The sequence below is a fragment of the Geotrypetes seraphini genome, chromosome 6 (assembly GCF_902459505.1).
Source record: "Geotrypetes seraphini chromosome 6, aGeoSer1.1, whole genome shotgun sequence".
Taxonomy (NCBI): Eukaryota; Metazoa; Chordata; class Amphibia; order Gymnophiona; family Dermophiidae; genus Geotrypetes; species Geotrypetes seraphini.
The window spans coordinates 8,739,931-8,762,904 of record NC_047089.1 but is presented as its reverse complement, the minus strand read 5'-3'; the positions used below and the strand labels follow the sequence as shown (position 1 = coordinate 8,762,904).

The following is a 22,974-nucleotide window of genomic DNA, read 5'->3' as shown; positions in this document are numbered from 1 at the left end:
TGGTTATGGATGTGGAACAAGGTAACATAGTAACAGGGTAAACGATGGCATGATCCACCCAGTCTACCCAAAAAGGTGGCCAGAGCTGCTTCCACCACCCGGTGCAGAGAATACTCCTTCATGACTGAATGCTGAGTAGTTGGCAATTGGTCACATATGGGCAGTGGGGGGGGGGGGACGACAGGTGGGTGGTCCGCCCTGGGCGCTGTCTTGGTGGGGGATGCTGGCACCCATCCTCCTCTCTGCCCCTCTCTTCCTTCCCCCCCCCCACTACTGCATGACCCTTCCCTTCCCCGTTCCTCTTTAACGTTCTGGGCGCCAGCAGCGACCCCCAACCTGCTGCTTTTGCCAGTGTCGGCTCTTCCTCTGATGTCACTTCCTGGACCCGCACCTAGAAAGCGACATCGGAGGAAGAGCCGATGCTGGTGCGAGCAGCAGGTTGGGGGGGTCGCTGTTCGCACCCAGAACGTTTAAGAGGAACGGGAGAAGGGAAGGGGCGTGTGCTCGGTAGTGGGGGTGGGCGCCACCATCACAGGGGCCTCTCACCCTCACTACGCCACTGCACATGGGCAGTTTTGTGCCACGATATCACATCACCATGCCAGTAGTCTGAAGAGTGGTTTCATTATTATTATGGCCTCAGCATTGTGACATTCATATAATGATTTAAAAAACCCCCAACAATCTAAAAATATTCCTAATTAACAACATTTTGTTCTATGATTCCACCCTCTCGCTTACATGGATAGCATATAGAATACTATAAGTGACATACATTTAGCTGCTTCCACTTACACCAGCTATAAATGCTAGACACATTATAGAATGCTGGGTTACACTAGCGTTCTATAATGGAACCTCACCCCCTACGTTCCATCTATCTATAATAATAAAACGCTACACGCGCATGTGCACTCTCGCCGTGTGTTCCCTGATCTGTCGGGATGTGGCGGCAAGAGTGCGCATGCGCTAGATGGCGCGGAGTGAGGGGCCAGGACTTAGGGGAAGGAGAGCAGGCCCAGGATTCGGCCGGCCCTGGCCAGACAAGACCCCCCCCTTCCCCGCCGCACCTAGGCCCCGGCGGTCCCCGCCGGCAGAGAAGGAAAGACAGCTCGGCGGCGGGTTGGCTTGACAGCGGCATGGGCTGCGCCCACCTAGCGCCGCAGAGCGGCCCAGACCAAGGCGGCCGACGATTGGCAGGGGCGACGGCTCTCAGAAGCCCCAGCTGGGAGCGCGAGACTGGTAGGTGGGCGGGCGCTGTGGCTGTCCGGGGGTGGGAGGCGTGGCCGTTAGAGCCGGCTGGGAGCGCGAGACTGGTAGGTGGGCGGGCGCTGTGGTTGTCCGGGGGAAGACAGACAGACCGGGGGCCAGGGAGAGAGACAGAAAGAAAGACAGACAGGGGGAGAGAGACAGAAAGAAAGACAGACAGGGGGGAAGGGAGAGCGACAGAAAGAAAGACAGACAGGGGGCCAGGGAAAGAGACAGAAAGAAAGAAAGAAAGGGGGCAGGAGAGAGACAGAAAGAAAGAAAGAAAAAGAAAGAAAAAAATGCCTAAGTCTACACATCTATTCTAGCACCCGTTAATGTAACGGGCTAAAAAACTAGTTATAGAATGAGCTCCTACCATGCTGTGTTAATACTGAGATATGCTAGCATTCTATAATGGAACCCTGCCCATATGTTCCATTTTAGAATATAATCCTACCACGCAGCCTCAATAATGGGTTACGCTAGCATCCTTGAACTGAAAGGAGTATGATAACGGGAAGAGTTTTGAACAATCTCTCCTGTACCAGAGAGCACAGATTTGGAATCATCTTCAACATGAAATACGCAGATCTGGGGACTATAAATTATTCTGTTGGAAGATGAAAACACTTTTAAGGTGTGAATTTAAAACCAATCTGGTGAAATAGATTTAGAAGGTATAGGAATATAAGAATAGCCTTACTGGGTCAGACCAATGGTCCATCAAGCCCAGTAGCCCGTTCTCACGTTGACAAATCCAGGTTACTAGTACCTGTCCAAAACCCAAGGAGTAGCGACATTCCATGCTACCGATCCAGGGCAAGCAGTGGCTTCCCCTATGTCTTTCTCAATAACAGACTAAGGACTTTTCCTCCAGGAACTTGTCCAAACTTTTCTTAAAACCAGCTACGCTATCCGCTGGTGTGTTCCAGAGCTTAACTACTGTCTGAGTGGAAAAAAAAAAATGTCCTCCTATTGGTTTTAAAAGTATTTCCCTGCAGTTTTATCGAGTGTCCCCTAGTCTTTGTCATTTTTGACGGAGTGAAAAATCGATCCACTTGTCCCCGTTCTGCTCCACTCAGGATTTTATTGACTTCAATCCTATCTCACCTCAGCCGTCTCTTTTCCAAGCTGAAGAGCCCTAACCCTTTCAGTTTTTCCTAATACGAGAGGAGTTCCATCCCTTTAATCATCTTGGTCACTCTTCTTTGAACCTTTTCTAGCGCCGCTATATATTGCTTGAGATAAGGAGACCAGAAGTGACTGCAAACTGTGGAGTGCCACAGGGATCTGTACTGGGACCGGTGCTATGTAACTTATTTATAAATGATCTGGAAATTGGAACGATGAGTGAGGTGATTAAATTTGCAGATGACACTAATCTGTGCAAAGTTGTCAAAATGCATGCAGATTGTGACATATTGCAGGCAGACCTTAGGAAATTTGGAGATTGGGAGTCCAAATGGCAAATGAAATTTAATGTGGACAAATGCAAAGTGATACACATTGGGAAGAATAACCCAAATCATAGTTACCAAGGGTCCACCTTGGGGTTAGTGCTCAAGAAAAGAATCTGGGTGTCATCGTAGACAATGCGATGAAACCTTCCGCCCAATGTGTGGTGGCGGCCAAAAAAGCAAACAGGATTCTAGGAATTATTTAAAAAGGGATGGTTAACAAGACTAAAGATATTATAATGCCCCTGTATCGCTCCATGGTGTGACCTCATCTGGAGTATTGCGTTCAATTCTGGTCTCCTTATCTTAAGAAAGATATACCGACACTAGAAAAGGTTCAAAGAAGAGCAACCAAGAAGAAAAGAAACCTATCAAAGGTACCGGGTGAGTGAATTTAAGAGACCCCCCCCCCTATTGCTGGGGGGGTAGGTGGGGATGCTAGGTGCCAGCTTCACTCTGCCCCAGGCACCAGCTTTTATACCTCGCCCCGGGTACCATCTTCTCTCATTAAAGGGTACTCCTGTACTTCCTTCAGTCTCAGGGAGGGTAAATTTCCAAGTGTTTTTATGTGACTAAACTCATTTCCTTTCATAAAGTGGACTTGTAATTTGGAAGGCATAGATTTCCATATCTACTCAGAACAAAGAGCAAAAATCTCACATTTTTCTTACGAATTTATGTGATCAGAATCCGGGCTGGAGTAGAGAATTAAGCATCTGGCATCTGGCTTTTGAATTCCTATAAATAGGAACAGCATGCTCACATGGGCCAAGCAGACCAGCTGCTCTGTGGCATGAGTAGAAACGGGATTGTTATAGTGCCGCAGGACTGCATGCTGTTTGTGGACATACTGAAACAGGAGGATGGGTCTGGGGGAGAGGATAAAGCACGGAACTGGGAAAAAGAGACATCTTAGATCCTGAGACTAAATTATATCTCTATTAATTGCAGTGTGTCCCTGAAAAATCGGGGTTTGTCATAGGCAATGGAATGGGGTGGGCCACAAGAGCCAAGCTCTACCAACTAGAGAGCTTGGGGTGGGGGTGAGGATTGGATGGGGGGGGGAGACCAGATGAACCAAAATGATGTTCCACTACCCTTGGGCTTTGCTCACCCTGCTTCTCTCTCTCTCTCTCCTCCGAATTTTCTCGCTGTTAAGGTATTGAATGAATAACTATTTCAAGGCCGTTGGCCATGCCTTTGATACAGTTTTCACCAATTATAAAATAATTTTTTATCTTGACAATGTCGGACATGTTGGCAAGCATTTCATTTAACAGAAACAGGGGGGGGGGGGCAAAAAAAAGCATCAGCCCTTCGTGTTCTAAATTAAGGGCCCCTCTCTGACGATAAGAGTCAATTTTCAAAGGAGGTCATCCAGGTTGGAGCGGTTCCAACTCTTGTCGAGCTCAACCTGGATTTTCAATATCACACACGTGGACAGTGCTGAAGAAAATTCAGGAAACCACCGTGGCGCTACGTCTCTAGTTACTGCCAGGGTCACCCAGGGGCAGAGTTGGAAAAGAGATGGGAGTTACCTATGTGGGATCCCTACGAGGGTCAAGATAAGGAAATTGGGTCATTAGGGCATAGACAGGGGGTGGGTAAGCAGAGTGGGCAGACATGATGGGCTGTAGCCCTTTTCTGCCGTCATCTTCTAGGTTTCTATGTTAGCTGAGCATCACCGATATTCAGAGATGGTATCCAGAGTTACCCAGTTAATTTAGGACAGATAAAAGACTGTCTTAAGTTATGCAGGCATCCGTTCAGTACCAATACCTGGATAGGGATCAGTACTGACTAACTACATCTAATTCAACCAGTGACATCCAGCATTTAAAATCACTGCTCATCACTTGCTCAATATACGAGAGTCATTTCATAAATAATGCACACTATTATTTTATTTTTTAAGTATTTCTTTGCAGTCCTTCAATATAGTGTCCCTGCTTTGCAATGATTACATTACATTACATTACGGATTTCTATTCCGCCTATACCTTGCAGTTCAAGGCGGATTACAAAAGAATTGACTGGACATTTCCAGAGATGTAAACATTTCAGAAGAGATTACTGGACATTTTCCAGTGAGGATGCAATTTTTTTTTTTGGGGGGGTAACTGGAATTTTCTGGATGAAGGTGAGAGGTTGGTGAAGTGAGCTGGTGGTAGGTAAGGGGGTTAGGATTTTTGGATGAATTTTTTGAAGAGCAGGGTTTTGATTTCTTTGCGGAACGTTTTGAAGTCGTCCGATGTTGTCAGCAGGTTGGTGACGGATTGGTTGAGTTTTGCTGCTTGAGTTGCCAGAAGGTTGTCGAACATTTTCTTGCGATGTGTGCCCTTGAAAGGGGGGAAGGTGAAAGGGTTAGGGGTTCTTCTGTGTCTTTTTGAGGAGATCTGGTTTAAGCGGTTGGTTAGGTAGGATGGGGAAGTGCCGTGTAATGATCAAGTCCCAACGTCCAGGAAGCTTCATTATTCCATCCAAGACACCGTTTTTGTTCAGTTGCTGAATGGCTCGGGTACCGGCGGAAAAATGGTCGAAGTCTGGTGGACTCATGTCTGGACTGTAGGGAACATGAGGTAACACCTCCCAGATGTATTTCCGTAGTTTTTCAATGATGACATTCCCTACGTGCGGGGAGCGTTGTCGTGAAGAATGAGTGGCCCAGCCAAGAGCAACTGAGGTCGGGTTTTGTGCATTTTTCTGCGCATTTTTTTTGCAAAAAATCACGATAATACACTACTGTGATACTTCTGTAATGATGATGCCTTCATGATCATAAGCAAAAATCATCATTTGTTTGACTTTTGATTGTGGGAAAGACGGAGCTCTCCACTCATTGGACTGTGATTTTAGCTCCAGCTCAAAGTCTCTGACCCACGTTTCATCAATAGCAATAATGCGTCCACCAGAATTTGACCTTTTTCCAAAGTTGAAACAGCCTATGCGTGGACATCGTTTTGCATCTCTGGAAGAGCTTTTTTCCGCCAGTACCCGAGCCATTCGGCAACAGAACAAAAATGGTATCATGGATGGAATAATGAAGCTTCCCACACGGTGGGACTCGATCATTGCAAAGCAGGGAAACTATATTGAAGGACTGTAAAGAAATGCTTAAAAAAAATAAAATAAAACATGTAAATTAAAAAAAAAAAAAAAATAGTGTGCATTATTTATGAAATGACCCTTGTAGATCAGATAGATACTAGATAAGTCATGATAATCCATGTCACGGCAGCCTGAAAATCAAAGGCCCTCAGTGTGGCCTCCCTACCCTCGTGTTTCAACCCTCTTCCCTTTTTTCCCTCCCTCTTATGATTTTATTTTCTCAGTGTATTTAATTTCTTACCACCTCCCACTTATTCCCTTTGGTTCCAGTAAGTCAACAAGTTTTGTCCCCCCCCCCCCCCACTAATTTTATTTTAATTTTTTTATTCTTTTGATAATATTGGAAACCGTTTAGGTATGTTTTTGATAAACGGTATATCAAAGATTAAATAAACTTGGAAACTTGACCGGTTCACAGGACATGAACCCCAAATTCCCAACAAAATAAAACCACCAAGCATTTAAGGTTAACAAACATGCCCCCTCTTTTACGAGCGTATAGTGTGGGTTTTAGTGCCGGCAGTGGCGGTAACTGCTTTGACGTTCATAAGAGTGTCGGAGCAGTTACCGCCGCTGCCGGCACTAAAATCCACGCTATGCGTTCATAAAAGATTGGGGTTCATGGTAGCAGCACCAGCTACTCAGATAATCACTATTTGCCAGGCCCAAGCAGTGATAGCCAACAGCTTTACCTGTACTGGGTCAGCTTGGGGTGGAGAAGGGAAAGCCAAAGTGGAACTGGAAGTATACAGTGTCGAAACACGGATAATTATCTGGGGCAAAAGAAATAGCTGAATATCGGGCTGTACTTGGATACAGGAATATTGGTGATAGCTGGTTAGCTTCCAATGATGAATATCTGGGTACAGAAAAACCATGTGACTTATTTATTTATATTGTACTAGTCTTTAACCCCGTTACATTAACGGGTGCTAGAATAGATGTGTCTGTCTGTCTGTGTTTCTTTCTCTCTCTCACTCCTTGGCCGCTGTCTGTATCCTTCTGTCTCCCCCCCCCCCCTGAGCAAAGCTGTCTGCCACCATGACACACCTCCCCCCCCCAAAGCAGGCCCCTTTCCCTCTCCCTAACTGTCTCTCCATGGCCCTCTTCTGTCTCCCCCCCCTGAGCAAAGCTGTCTGTCCCCAGCACACCTCCCCCCAAAGCAGCCCCCTTTCCCTCTCCCTATCTCTCCATGGCCCCTTCTGTCTCCCCCCCAGCACAACCCTCCCCCCAAAGCAGCCCCCTTTCCCTCTCCCTATCCATGGCCCCTGCTGTCTCCCCCCCCAGCACACCCCTCCCCCCAAAGCAGCCCCTTTCCCTTTCCCCCTGGCTCCCGGTATTGATTCCCTTCTTACCCTCCCAACATCCAGGCGTCTTCTGGCCTGCTCCTCTTCACCAAAGCAGCCTGCGATCGTGGTGGCCGGCTTTAGCGAACCTCGCAGGCTGCTCTCCAACTCGGTAGCACGTTCCCTCTGACGCGATCCCAGAGGGAGCGTGCTACTGAAGCTGGAGAGCGGCCTGAGAGGTTCTTTAAAGCCGGCCACGATCGCAGGCTGCTCTGAAGAGGAGGATCAGCGGCGGCAGCGGCGAGTGAGGGCGGGAGGTGACACGGCGACTCCTTCTTCTGCACGGAGGTGGAGAGCGGCTTGCGAGGTTCGCTACAGCGGCTGGCGAACCTCAGCAGGCCGCTTTGAAGAGGAGCGGGAGGGAGGAGTCGCTGGTGTCTTCTGCACAGTCACGCGCAGGCGCCGTGAGGACTGGCACAGAAGCACACCTCACGGCACCACCGCTTACGAATTTTCAAGAGCGCATGCGCCTCTAGCATTTTATTATTATTGATTAGTTTTAATAATATTATTTTTAAAAATTATATTATTATTATATTATTATTTTTTTTATTTATTTAAAAATTCCAATAAAATATTTGGGGGAAAAAGAAATAAAAGAAGGGAAGAGGGAAAATATTTAGGCACCCATCAGACAGGACTTAACAAAGATCTTGGTTTTCTATTACATTACAAACCATAAAATTATGCAGCTTTATCACCTTTCTTATCACCCATACAGTGGCAAAGTAAGGGGGGGGGGCCCGCCCCATCTCTTCCCATTCCTCCCCTTCCCTTCCCCCATACCTCTAGTCGTTCACCGTCACGAGCAACAACTTCAACGTTCTCTTCGCAACCCCGTCGGCTCTCCCGCTGACGTCGCTTCTGTTGCTTCTGGGTGCCGCGCATAGGAAGTCACGTCAGAGGGAGAGCCGACGGGGTCATGAGGAGCATGTTGTTGACTGCCGCAAGCAACAACTTCAGCTAGAGGTATGGGGGGAGGGAAGGGGTGGTGCCTTTGTCATGCGGGATCAAGGAAGAAACGAGAGGGAGCGCATGGAAGGCGGGATCAAGGGGGCAGAGACAAGAAAAGGGGAGGAGCACCACCGCCCCCGGGCACCTCTCCCCCTCGTTATGCCACAGCAGCCATCCACATCTCTCTGTCTCTCATCCATCCAGCTTCCCCCCCCTCCCCCCCGGTTTCTCACCTTACCCATCCCATCAATGACCTGGAAAAGGAGGCAAAGTGTGAGGTTATAAAATTTGCAGACGATACCAAACTGTGCGGCAGAGTTAGGACCAGGGAGGAGTGTGAGGACCTACAAAGAGACCTGGACAAGCTGGAAGACTGGGCAAACAAATGGCAAATGCGCTTCAACGTGGACAAATGCAAGGTCATGCATATAGGGAAAAAGAACCCGTTGTTCAGCTACAAATTGGGGGGGGTATTGATGGGAGACAGCAGACTCGAGAGAGACTTGGGTGTGCTGGTGGATGCATCACTGAAGCCATCTGCACAGTGCGCGGCAGCCTCGAAAAAAGCCAACAGGATGCTGGGCATCATAAAAAAGGGCATAACAACCAGAACACGGGAAGTCATCATGCCATTGTATCGAGCGATGGTGCGTCCGCATCTGGAATACTGCGTTCAGTACTGGTCGCCGCACCTCAAGAAGGACATGGCGGTACTTGAGAGAGTCCAAAGGAGAGCAACGAAAATGGTAAAAGGGCTGGAACACTGCTCATACGCCGAAAGGCTGGATAGGCTGGGGCTCTTCTCTCTGGAAAAAAGGAGGCTCAGGGGAGATATGATAGAGACCTTCAAGATCATGAGGGGCATAGAGAGGGTGGATAGGGACAGATTCTTCAGACTGAAGGGGACAGCAAATACAAGGGGGCATTCTGAGAAACTGAAGGGAGATAGGTTCAGAACAAATGCAAGGAAGTTCTTTTTCACCCAGAGGGTCGTGGACACTTGGAATGCGCTACCGGAGGAAGTGATCAGGCAGGGTACGGTCCAAGGATTCAAACAGGGATTGGACGGATTCCTGAGGGATAAAGGGATCATGGGATACTGAGGGAGGAGCTGGGATGTAACAAAAGTATAGAAAGTTTGTCAGGTATAGAGTATAAACCAAACAGGTCGTGCATGTGCAGGACCGGAGGGCTGGGACTTCGATGGGAAGGCAGGACCAAATTGGGAGGCCAAGGTGGCAGGGGAGCCCCTTCAGATGATTCAGACAGATTGTGATCTGTTTGGGCCGCCGCGGGAGCGGACTGCTGGGCAGGATGGACCTATGGTCTGACCCGGCAGAGGCACTGCTTATGTTCTTATGTTCTTATGTTCCCTCTTCCTGGAAGACTGCCATTGGAATACTTTTATGTTTCACTTATATATACTGATATTTCTCAACATTTGCTTATTTCTGAGTTGAAGAAGAGTTACCTTCAAAAGCTAATCAAAAAAATGCATTATGTCAGTCCAATAAAAAAACGGTATCTCCTTATTATGTTTTATTTTATTTCTATATATTGCCTTTAGAAGAGGACTAACACAGCTGCCACACCATTTTAATTACCACTGGTTTAATATTACCCCCTAGAACTCTTGGACAGGATTGCTAGGCCAGAGATTGAGTACTTTTGGTACCCATGAATCAAACCAACTTCCTTCCGCAGTGAGAAAGAGGTATCTTTGCAGAGTGGGTTCCAAGAAGACTTTATCATGCTGGCCCATCCCTCAGAGCTTCTAATTTCTGTCTCATTACAAATGTGGGGAAGTCAAGCTCTGCTTTGCATATGCAAAGAGATGAATGGACCAACCAATAGACTAGTCCAAGAGCATCATTTCGGGGAGCTTAACAGTTCTTGCCCTTCTCACTGACTTCCTTCTTGTGAGAACTTGTAAATACTTACCCTCCTCGAGACACAACCAGTTTCACTTTCACTTTATAGGATACAATGATTCCCAGGATCTCTTTATTAGCACCATCTCGTAACCTGGTGGAGAAGTGGGGAACACATTTACGGTTGAAGAAACAGTGTTTATTTGAGTACATGTTGCTGCTGTTTATTTAGTTAATTAATTAATGCATTTATATTATGTTCCTGTTTGACTCGTACTGGAATTCATAGCACATCTATGCAGCTGCAAAATTAATTAATACAATAATATCAAATCAATGAAACAAATTGTTCAATAATCAAATATGATTTCTCTCTGCAACTGTTAATTGAAGGTTTAGGTGACTGTTACAATTTCAGCACCCAGAATTTTCCTTTGTTAATTTATTTTCTAATACGTTGAGTATTGTATAGGTTGGTTTATCTACAATAAAGATTGGGTGAGCTTAAAAAGAAGAAAGAAAACGATGGAGAATACACTGGGGTCACCCGGCCTAGCAGGCCTGCCCTGCTGCCTCAACCGCCATCCGATTCACTGTGAGAAAGGGGCGGAAAAATGAAGCCGCAAAAGTCAACATAAACTTGTTTTTAGCATCGGAGAACATACTGGTTGATACAAACCAAACGGACCCATTATCTGCGCATGTTCTATCGTATTATGGTAGGAAATGCTCTGACCGTTTGACTCTCCTTCACTGTGAAGATAAACTCTCTTCCCCCATAGAAAGAAATCATTCTTTTAAGCATGAATTCATCTTCACAGACTTCAAAGGACCTATGAACTAAGCATGCTTCTAATAAATGCAAACACAATATCCTTTTAGTACATCAAACCCTAATGTCCAGATTCCTCTCAAATGATGGACAATCGCAGCATTGGCAGTGAAAAGGAGAAAAAACATTGACCAAAGGCAAGCTAGGGAAAACGAAATGTTCTTACAATGTGCTGGATGCCAGGTTGGTATCTTCGTGCTTGAGCTTTCCATCCAAAGCCAGGCCACGCTTCTCTCGGTTGTTGGCGAGGAACGGAGTTAAAGTGTAGACTTTGCAAAACGTGGAGCTGGGGGCCACAATGTCATTGCTGGAAAGGAAACAGAAAGAGGGGAGAAAGCAATGAACGGCTCGGGCAATAACTGGCGAGTCCAAGAGTTTTGATCCTTTGGTCTGACGCTTGTTAGAGCAGCTCCACAGAGCATCTTCAATTTCCAAAAAGGAAATTTTAGCAGAGAGAACATTCATTGTATGTTTGCTTAGATAGATAACGTTGATTCTCCCACTCCAGAATACCTCATTGCTCAAAAAAAAGGACTCCTTGGCTTTGAATATGAAATTGTACTCAAATCTTTTGAATGAAAATGATTTTATTGGATTTTTTTTCTTCCAATGTTAACCATTTTTAAAATTGTATTTCGTAGCCTAGTACTTTACATCTGCTTCTTTGAGTATCCCGCTCAATTGGACCGTGTCTCTACTAGAAAGACTTGAAAAGTGTACTTGTAAGATATAAAGGCTTTATTACTCCTTTTTTTCAGCATCATTTACTGAATCTAATCTGGAATACGAGGACAGACTTATAACACTAGGATTGTTCTCCCTTGAGAAAAGGAGACTGCGTGGGGATATGATCGAGACCTTCAAAATACTGAAAGGAATCGACAAAATAGAGCAGAGAAGATTATTTACATTGTCCAATTTGACACGGACTAGAGGACATGTAATGAAGCTAAGGGGGGACAGGTTCAGGACTAATGTCAGGAAGTTCTGCTTCACTCAGAGAGTGGTTGACACCTGGAATGCCCTCCCAGATGAGATTATTGCGGAATCGACCGTCCTAGGCTTCAAGAGCAAACTAGATGCATATCTCCTTAAGAGAGGCATGTAAGGATATGGTGGACTATAAATTACTCACAAAAAATTGCACCCTCCAAAATACAGGACAAAAAAGTCACCTTTCTTTACAAAAAGGGAGAAAAGACCTCAGTGTCTAATAGGGGCTCTTTAAGCTTCCCATATAGACAGGCTAGTTTTAAACAGAATTTAATCCTAGCAGACACATCCTTGGTCAGAAAAACTCCCAATTAGTAAGTGAACCTCTATTCTAATTTTCTAATAGTTTTATATATTTTCTTATAGTTTTATATATTTTTTTAAACTTTTCTTCAAACAACAATTGTCAAAAATAGAAGTCACTTATCTGAGCACTTCGATATTCAGGTGTAGTCCTGGAGTAAAGCAAGCAGGAAAAACTGCTCTATGGAAAAAAAGCTATCAGTCAAAACATTCTTCCAAAATATCCAACAGGGGCCCCTGTTTCGCAACAAAATGCTTCGTCAGGGATTTGAGCGATCACACACCCGCTTCCACTCCTGTGTGTGATCGCTCAAATCCCTGACGAAGCATTTTGTTGCGAAACAGGGGCCCCTGTTGGATATTTTGGAAGAATGTTTTGACTGATAGCTTTTTTCCATAGAGCAGTTTTTCCTGCTTGCTTTACTCCAGGACTACACCTGAATATCGAAGTGCTCAGATAAGTGACTTCTATTTTTGACAATTGTTGTTTGAAGAAAAGTTTTAAAAAAATATATAAAACTATAAGAAAATATATAAAACTATTAGAAAATTAGAATAGAGGTTCACTTACTAATTGGGAGTTTTTCTGACCAAGGATGTGTCTGCTAGGATTAAATTCTGTTTAAAACTAGCCTGTCTATATGGGAAGCTTAAAGAGCCCCTATTAGACACTGAGGTCTTTTCTCCCTTTTTGTAAAGAAAGGTGACTTTTTTGTCCTGTATTTTGGAGGGTGCAATTTTTTGTGATTTATTTTGGGCATCCTTTTCTTGATTTTTTGGATAATTTTGGACTATAAATTACGACAGGTGTACACCTGGCAAGGCCTCCGCGTGTGCGGATCGCCGGACTTGATGGACCGAAGGTCTGATCCGGAGATGGCAGTTCTTATGTTCTTATGTTCTAATGTTCTTTGTGTGCACGATGGAACATTGAAATCCTTTTGAATACTGACCTGTTCACTTGTCTTTATGTTGAAATGGGTCAGTACTTACTCTGCCTCTTCCACTGCGACGGGGCATTTGTACTGGGCTGTGTTAAACAAGCAGATGTCGGCGTACTGACGGACTAGGAGAAGAGAGGGAAAAGAAGAACAGAAAAAAATAATAAATACACAGATATGTTTTAACACAGTGCCAGGGATTTAGGGTCAGAGGCAACACTTTAACAAGACAGAAGAAAATTGTACTTTGTCAGAAATAAGGGACAGCAAAGCTAGGGCTGTGATTGGACCACACATTTTGGGTAGGGATACCAGATTTTCCATCTGGAAAATCCAGACCCCCCCCGGACCCGCCCAGTCCCACTCATCCCTGGCCTATCACACCCCCAAGCCCGCCCCAAGCCCCACCTCCAATCCTACCCCAGCCCCGCCCCCACTCTCGTCGGGCAGGACATTCGCGCATGCACGTATGCGAAGCAATGACGTCACGTGCATAGGCGCGTGATGTCATCACGTCATATCTGCACTTGTGAGGATGCCCTTCTACACGAAGGAGAGCTTTTCAAAACCCGGACCCTAATTTTGGGACAACAGATGTATCCGTGGCGTGCAGTCAGGGCTTTCAGGGCATTTAGTGAATTCCCAGCTCTACAGCCCCTGCTTTCTAAATTTTTGGTTCACTTTATGCTTCTTGTAGGTTCATATGTTGAGTAGGCAGCTAGCTTAATCAGTCAACAAAAAGTAAACAAAGAAACCACAAAAAAAGCAGGGCTCTTGGGCTGGGGATTCTCCAAACTTCCCTGAAGGCCCTGACAGTACTAACCTGAATTTGATTGGCTGAGAAGCATCTGCCTGTTGCCTGTTCAACCAATCAAATTCAGAGCAGTGCCCTTATGGCCTTTATTTATTGATTTCGATTTCTATCCCGTTCTCCCATTCACAATCGTTTGAAGACAGACTAGTCGTGACAACATATAGGTTACAGTAGACAATAACGGAGCTTATTCTAGAGACCAGACTGGTCATAGCGAAGAGTACTAGGAGAAGTATATTGAGGAGGCAGTTTTTAATGGCCCGGTGGGCGGAAGAGGAAGGTCATTAGTGAGTCTAGCGACCTGTGTGGGTAGTCGGTTCCATAGCTGAGGTAGGAAATGGCTGTAGGATCTTTTGTACGCCGTACTCATTCGGAGGGATCTCCCTGCGGGAATGCTGAGTCTTTGTTCTGCTTTGGAACGGAGGGGGCAGTTAGGGGTGTATAGGCGTAGCTTGAATGTTATGTAGGCTGGGGTTTTTTGGTGGAATCTCTTGTGTGTCATGACCAGGACTTTGAAGATGCATCACTTTTTGATTGGTAACCAGTGAGCTGCATAGAACGCTGGAGTAATGGGGTCACGGTAGCCAAGGTTATATAGGAGTTGAATTGCTGAGTTCTGGACTTTTTGGAAGCGTTTTAGATCTCTTGCAGTGATGCCATTAAATAGGGAGTTGCAGTAGTCTAGTCTAGAGAGTACGCAGGCTTATAGCAGTTGGGCTTAGTCTGTTTCTTGGAGGTAGGGTTTGATCCTTCGCAGTTGGCTTAGGTAGTAAAAAGATGTGGCAACTACCAGTGAGACGTGGGCGGAGAGGGACAGGTAGCAATCCAGTATAATTCCAAGACTTCGTACCTGGTCTTTTGCTGTTAAGGGGGTGGATTCCCAGGATAGTGTCAGATGGGTGAAAGTAGTGTTCTTTTTCCTGATCCAGAGTAGTCCAGTCTTTGCGGCATTCAGCTGGAGTTTATTGGCTGTCATCCAGGTTAGGGGGGGGCGGGGTGAATCCCCTGACTGAACACCACTGGTGTGCATCTATCTGTCTATGGAGTGATAATCGCACAGCCACTGACCCTCAAGCCCTGCATTGAAGAATGCTGATGTAGAAGGACTTTCAGACAGACACTAAAGAATGACATGGGATGGTTTTCCACGGTTGTCTGCGGGGATGGGGACAAATTCTGTCCCCGTGTCATTCTCTAAGTGGGTACCAACCACATAAATGCTTTTTTTTCCCCCCTCCCATTGCCTTGGGCAGAGTATTAATTCTGACTGATGTGTGTTTTAAAAGGGGCAGACAGGAGGCAGATTAAAAAGACGGAGCAATAAATGTTTGGCATTCTCAGTATAATTTGCATATCTAAGTGTCTGCAGGAAAATAGGGGGTATAAGGTTAGAATTTGACAGTTTAAAGTTACAGGTGTGTAATCAAATATTTTTTTGCAATCATATTTATTAACGCTTTCAGACTTACAAAAGCAAGCAGTACAAACATACCAAGCAAAATGAACAAGACAAAAAGCCGAAACAGTCGGGTCCTTCGCGAAGACCCTCAGAAACCAACCCCACCGTACCCACCAGAATCCCCTCCCCCACCCCACACACTCCCGTGCCAAAAGTTCAGTAAAGAACTACGAGCTTTCGGGGACAATCCCTCCCAAACGGGAGCCCATATCCTCCTAAATTTCCTCCAGGGCCCAGGACCCCCCCCCCCTGAACATCCAGATATTCAAATTTTAACAAAGTAAACAGTTACCGCAACAGGATATACATATAACTTTAAACGTACACATCTCAAGTTATACAGCTGGATTGCTGATAAAAATGGGCCTAATATCTGGCTCACAGATGAAAGCGCGGACAAATGAGCTGAGACATATGCGCGCAGGACGTCAGCGCGCTGGATTAAAAGTTAAATTTAAAGCGCTCCGAGGGGGGGGTGTAGCAATTCACTTGGAAGTGTTGGTGCTGCCGTTGGGGGAAAAATTACACTTTCCTCTATAAGTGTGTGTGTGTGGGGGGGGGGGGTTCTCCCAATGGCAGCGCCAACACTTCTAAGTAAAGTGTATGGGGGGTTCCCCCCCCCCGCCACCTTGGAGCGCTTTAGATTTAACTTTTAGTCCGGCGCGCTGACGTCCCGCGTGCATTTGTCTCTGCTCATTTGTCCGTGCGCGATTGTCTGGCGCGCTTTAGTCCCATCACCCTAATATCTATCTATTGTGGTCTGGGTATAGGAGAGCCCCAGAAGTAGCTGAATTAAAAATCCGAAAGAACCAAAGGAAAAGTTTGAAATATCCTCCACACTTTTAGAAGCTGCCGCCTCCCCTACCTCAAAGTGGTAGCTGCCTAATAACGTGTGCATGTTATCCTATGGACGCGTGAGCGGTTAGCACACGCGTTGATTTAGTGCATGCAAAATCCGCGCTAAAACGCGTAGCGCGCCTTTGTAAAAGAGGGCCTAAGTTAGGCACCTACAGTCCAATTAAGTGCAATTAATGTCAATTATGACTTGTTAATTGTCAATTACTGGTGCCGATTAAGCCTTTTAAACAATTAAATTAGGTGTACCAACTTAGGTCCCTACATTTAGGCATTATTTATAGAATTTATCCTTATGTGCGCATTGGTCATTTCTGCATGTATGTGAATATTTACATGCGTGGATGACAGTTTTCTATAAATTTAAGCATGCAAAAGTTGCATCGGAGGAGACTTTTCCAGCAGGCAACGCAATGCAACTTCAATGCTCCGGCTATAATACAGCGCATAGCCTTATAGAAATTGCTAGTTTCAACAAGAGAAGGTAAGGGAAAAGGAGGGAGGGAGGGAGGGAGATGCATGGCCGGCCGGCGGGAGAGAGGGGGCTGCCGGATCGAACGCTCTTCACCGCACGGGGCAGTGAATGGCCTTGTCCCCGATCTCACGGTGACCTCTTTTTTTTTTTGTCACTGTTTTGGCTAGCCGTGGGTAACAACCACCGTGTCATTCTCTAGTTACAAGCACTCAGGTTTATGTTTAACATTTTAGTAAAAACATTTTTAATTAGAATGTTTTTTTTTTAATCAAACTTTTACAATCTATCCATCAAAAAATACAGAATATGGGAATAGAAAAGCAATTTCAACAAAAACAAATAACACAGCTTTTCACCATATTAAGATCCCGTCTAGCCCACATCAATGGGGAAAAGCAGCTCTATTAAAGATAAGAAATAAACATTAGGAAACGCAAAGGATTTCTCATCCTTTCTACTATATAGGCGTAATATAAGAACATAAGAATTACTGCTGCTCAATCAGACCAGTGGTCCATCGTGCCCAGCAGTGCTCCCGTGGCGGCCCCTAGGTCAAAGACCAGTGCTCTAACAGACCAGCCCTACCGGCATACGTTCTGGTTCAGCAGGAACTTGTCTAACTTTGTCTTGAATCCCTGGAGGGTGTTTTCCCTTATAACAGCCTCCGGAAGAGCGTTCCAGTTTTCCACCACCCTGGATGAAGAAGAACTTTCTTACGTTTGTGTGGAATCTATCCCCTTTTAACTTTAGAGAATGCCCTCTCGTTCTCTCTACCTTGGAGAGGGTGAACAACCTGTCTTTATCTACTTTGTCTTGAATCCCTGGAGGGTGTTTTCCCTTATAACAGCCTCCGGAAGAGCTTTCCAGTTTTCCACCACCCTGGATGAAGAAGAACTTTCTTACGTTTGTGTGGAATCTATCCCCTTTTAACTTTAGAGAATGCCCTCTCGTCCTCTCTACCTTGGAGAGGGTGAACAACCTGTCTTTATCTACTTTGTCTTGAATCCCTGGAGGGTGTTTTCCCTTATAACAGCCTCCGGAAGAGCTTTCCAGTTTTCCACCACCCTGGATGAAGAAGAACTTTCTTACGTTTGTGTGGAATCTATCCCCTTTTAACTTTAGAGAATGCCCTCTCGTTCTCTCTACCTTGGAGAGGGTGAACAACCTGTCTTTATCTACTTTGTCTTGAATCCCTGGAGGGTGTTTTCCCTTATAACAGCCTCCGGAAGAGCGTTCCAGTTTTCCACCACCCTGGATGAAGAAGAACTTTCTTATGTTTGTGTGGAATCTGTCCCCTTTTAACTTTAGAGAGTGCCCTCTTATTCTCTGTACCTTGGAGAGGGTGAACAACCTGTCTTTATCTACTAAGTCTATTCCCTTCAATATCTTGAATGTTTCGATCATGTCCCCTCTCAGTCTCCTCTTTTCAAGGGAGAAGAGGCCCAGTTTCTCTAATCTCTCACTGTACGGCAACTCCTCCAGCCCCTTAATCATTTTAGTCGCTCTTCTCTGGACCCTTTCGAGTAGTACTGTGTCCTTCAAGTACGGTGACCAGTGCTGGACGCAGCATTCCAGGTGAGGGCGTACCATGGCCTAGTATGATAAGCTTCTCCGATCTGTTCGTGATCCCTTTCTTTATCATTCCTAGTATTCTGTTTGCCCTTTTTACCACTGCCGCGCATTGCGCGGACAGCTTCATCAACTTGTCAACCAGTACTCCCAAGTCTCTTTCCTGGGGGGTCTCTCCAATTACCGCCTCGGACATCCTGTATTCATGTATAAGATTTTTGTTACCGACATGTATCATCTTACACTTATCCACATTGAACGTCATTTGCCATGTTGCGGCCCATTTCTCAAGCGTGTTTATGTCACGTTGCAGATGTTCGCAATCCTCCTGCGTCTTCACTACTCTGAATAACTTTGTGTCATCTGCAAATTTAATCACCTCACTCGTCGTACCAATTTCCAGATCGTTTATAAATATGTTGAAGAGCACGGGTGCAAACACCGAACCCTGCGGCACTCTACTCGTGACGCTTTTCCAGTCCAAGTATTGTCCATTCACCCCCCTCTCTCTGTTTCCTATCCACCAGCCAGTTTTTAATCCACGTGAGTATTTCACCCTCAATTCCATGGCTCTCAATTTTTCAAAGTAGTCATTCATGCGGAACCTTGTCGAACACCTTCTGAAAATTCAGATATACAATGTCGACTGGGTCACCCTTGTCTATCTGTCTGTTTACTTCCTCTTCAGAAATTTGTGATTACTTTAAAAAAAAAAAAAAATAATCATCCTAAATGGCTGTTGTTCTAGCTGCATTGGATCAAAGAAAACATAATTAGAATGATTTTTTTTTTTTTTTTTTAATTAATGACATTTTCCAATTGCTAAATATAAAGTCTGAATAAAAGATGGATGCTGTTTTATGTCAATAGAAACAGTTGGCTTCACTTTTGCTGTGATACTATTTTTATTTTAGTTCCAAATTTTTTTTTTTTTTTTTTGAAATTTTGTATAATAACATACAGTAAAGAAGGAGAAACAAATTAAACCAACAGCTCATAACATTATTAAGATAGAGCTTAGGATATTAAGAGACAAAGGGCTAGATTCACAAAGGGCCCGGATTCAGTGGAGTACCAAGGGGGGGGTGGGAGGGGGAGGTCCGCCCCGGGTGCCAGCCCTGAGGGGGTGTTCCCGGCCTTGCCGCTCAGTCCCCCCCCCACGCCCGAAGGACCGCTCGCCCCACTGACCTTCCAGCACTACCTATGAAGCAGCCACAGCAGGATCGCAACGACAGCAATCCCTGAGCTGCTTGGGCACTGCTTCCTGCGCCGCGGTCCCGCCCCTCCTCTGACGTCAGAGGAGGGGGCGGGACCGCGGCGCAGGAAGCAGCTCCTAAGCAGCGCAGGGATAGCTGACATCGCGATCCTGCTGCGGCTGCTTCATAGGTAGTGCGGGGAGGCCAGGGGGGCGAACAGTCCTTCGGGGTGGGTCGGGGCATCAGGCCTTCAGGGTGGGGCGGGCGGGCGGGCAGGCAGGCAGGCAGGCTTTCAAGGGGGAGGGGGGTAACAGGCAAGCAGGCCTTCAATGGGGGGTGCAGGCCTTTGGGGGGGTGCAGACCTTCAAGGGGGTGCAGGCCTTCAAGGGGGGACAGGCCTTCAAGGGGGGGGACAGGCAGGCAGGCCTTCAAGGGGGGGACAGGCCTACAAGGGGGGGGGGAACAGGCCTACAAGGGGGTGGGACAGGTCTTCAAGGGGGGGACAGGCCTTCAGGGGGGGGACAGGCCTTCGGGGGGTGCTGACCTTCAAGGGGGTGCAGGCCTTCAAGGGGGGGACAGGCCTTCAAGGGGGGGACAGGCAGGCAGGCCTTCAAGTGGGGGGACAGGCCTTCGGGGGGGGGGTGCAGGCCTTCGGGGGGGTGCAGACCTTCAAGGGGGTGCAGGCCTTCAAGGGAGGGGACAGGCCTTCAAGGGGGGGACAGGCAGGCAGGCCTTCAAGGGGGGGGGACAGGCAGGCAGGCCTTCAAGGGGGGGGACAGGCAGGCAGGCCTTCAAGGGGGGGGACAGGCCTACAAGGGGGTGGGACAGGCCTTCAAGGGGGGGGAACAGGCCTTCAGGGGGGTGCAGGCCTTTGGGGGGGTGCCAACCTTCAAGGGGGTGCAGGCCTTCAAGGGGGGGGACAGGCCTTCAAGGGGGGACAGGCAGGCAGGCCTTCAAGGGGGGGGACAGGCCTTCGGGGGGTGCAGGCCTTCGGGGAGGTGCAGACCTTCAAGGGGGGGACAGGCCTTCAAGGGTGGGACAGGCCTTCAAGGGGGATGCAGGCCTTCAAGGGGGGACAGGCAGACCTTTAAGGGGGGACAGGCCTTTGGGTGGGACCCTGGTTTAGAAGTACACAGAGGGAAGGGGGTGTTCAAAGAGACGTACATATGCCAAACTTTGGGGGGGGGAAAGAAATAATGGGTCTGAAAATAGAGGAGAGGGAGAGAGATGATGGACCATGGGATTTAGGGAGGGAAGGAACAGAAAGGGAGAGAAATTGGACATAAGGGATGGTGTGGAGGAGGGATAGAGATACTGGATAGAAGGGTAATTGGGAAAAGAAAGGGAGAGATGGTGGACTCTGGGGTGGTGGGGAAAGAGGGAGAGATGCCGGATGAAAGGGTATTTAAGAAAAGGTGGATCTGTGGAGGGAGATGAAAAAAAGGAAAGATACCAGACTTCCTGGGAAGGGAAGGGAAATGGAAAGGGAGGACAGAGTTGGCAGATGGATGGTTAGCATGCAGAAAGAAGGAGACCCTGGCAAGCAAGTTATCAGAAGAAAACCAGAGCCTTGGACCAACAAGATTTGAAATATAACCAGACAACAAAAGGTAGAAAAATTAATTTTATTTTCTGTTTTGTGATTATAACATGTCAGATTTGAAATGTGTATCCTGCCAGAGCTGGTGTTGGACTGCAAACGTGAGCTAGGATTTAACAGAGAGAGGAAAAGTCCTTTTTGTTTCTTTATTTTATTTACACCACAGCGCCAGTGTGGTTAGGAGAAGCCAAAGGGGGTGAAAAAGCTATAAAACCCACCAGGAGTTTTGAAAAAAATCACCCAACTGGGCAGGAAAATCGAATTGAAAAACCAATTCAATAGGCTGAATCAAATCGAAATTTTTTTTTCCTGAATCTGGCAGCATTAGTTTGCGCTACTGTCTTAGACTTTAGGACCTGGGATTGGGGAGAGATGGCATCCTCAGTACTTTATAATGCAAGTGAAACGAGGATTTGGTCAGACTTTTGAAGGGTCTGCAGAAAAAAAATATTGTATAGGCCGGGGACATGAGACAGCAGGAAATGGGAACTTTTCTTCCTTCTATTTTTGTGAATGGAAAGGCTGAGGATGTCAGAGAGTTCAGTTAAAATATGTGCTTTATAAGAAAATATAATAATGTGTTTTATAAAGTTTATAGCATAGCTGGCCTACCCAGTGAGGTGTTCCTAGTGGTGATGGTGGCAGCGTGTCAATGTGTTGAGAGGAAGAGGTGGTCTGGGAAATTCTGCTGTGCAAACTCCGGGCCCATTTCCACCCCCCAGTTAGTCCACTCCATTCAACTGGTTCACACACTGAGTGGGTCTTTGTTGTTTTGGGATCTCTTCCAGTGGTTTATCTCCTTCTGGTCCAAGGAAGGAAACTTTGTTATCCTTAGCATTGACCTACAGAATATGTTTGTAACAGCGCTGCTTGTGTGGCATTAGGCTATGTAGTGATCGAAAGAAAAAAACAGACCTTTGTACATTTTTGCACTATATGGTGGGTGTATGAGGAGATTCACATTTCCTGCACAGCTAAGTCCATGTGAAGTTACCTTGTGCTGTATTTGACATCTAGCAAGGTCTCTGTTTGAAAGGAAAGATCTAAACTTAAAAATGAAGTGGCCAGAAGTTATGGTAAAAGCAGATAGTGTAGCTGGTTTTAAGAAAGATTTGGACAAATTCCTGGAGGAAAAGTCCATAATCTGTTATTAAGATATGGGGGAAGTGTCTGCTTGCCCTGGATCGGTAGCATGGAATGTTGCTACTCTTTGGGTTTTGACCAGCTATTAGTGTCCTGGATTGGCTACCATGAGAATGGGCTACTGGGCATGATTGTCCATTGGTCTGACCCAGTTAGGCTATTCTTATGTTATGTTCTCATCTGTAGGGGCCTTTGTTTTCACTTTTTATTTTAATGTATTTTTTTTCTGGGAACTTATCAATGTTTTTTTTATAATGGAAGAGAATTAATGTGTGTGGGATGAGGGGGTAACTAATTTCTTCAGCTAAATAATTCAATCCACCTCAAACAGACATAGGAGAACTCACACACCATTCACACACCCTCCAACCAAAAACGTCGAAAGAAAAAAACTGTTCGACAACCTCCTAGCCATTCGAGCTGCAACACTCGACCCCCAACTCTACAACCAATTGACATCGACCACAGACTGCAAAACCTTCAAAAAGAAATAAAAACCCTTCTATTCAAAAAACACATAAAACCGAACTAACACAATCAGAACTGTCCCAAGCATCACCTGCAACTACTCCATATGTACTTCTGATGTCATGACAATTCAGACATAATTTATGTTATGTTATGTTTGGAATATAAGAAAATTTTCACTGCCTGTTTCTATTCTGACCATTTATTCTGTTTCATGGTCATTACAAAAAATATTTTTTTCCATGGGGGGGGTGTCAAAAAATGATGGGCCCCGGGTGCCACATACCCTAGGTACCAACTGAATGAAAGAATGGAAAACAAAATAGTGTCCAAATAAGTCAT

At 46.1% G+C, this 22,974-nt stretch overlaps 1 protein-coding gene across 2 annotated transcripts in view; it reads right to left on the bottom strand.

Annotated features, from left to right (window-relative positions):
• ARRB1 (arrestin beta 1) overlaps positions 1–22,974 on the bottom strand; it is a 294,842-nt gene that overhangs the window by 16,574 nt on the left and 255,294 nt on the right. For both annotated transcript variants that reach the window (XM_033948295.1, XM_033948296.1), the window contains exons 10-12: positions 13,106–13,178; positions 10,983–11,123; positions 10,055–10,138 (exon numbers count right to left, since the gene is read on the bottom strand). In XM_033948295.1, coding sequence (XP_033804186.1) covers positions 10,055–10,138; positions 10,983–11,123; positions 13,106–13,178 — 298 coding nt within the window. The remainder of the gene's footprint in view (positions 1–10,054; positions 10,139–10,982; positions 11,124–13,105; positions 13,179–22,974) is intronic.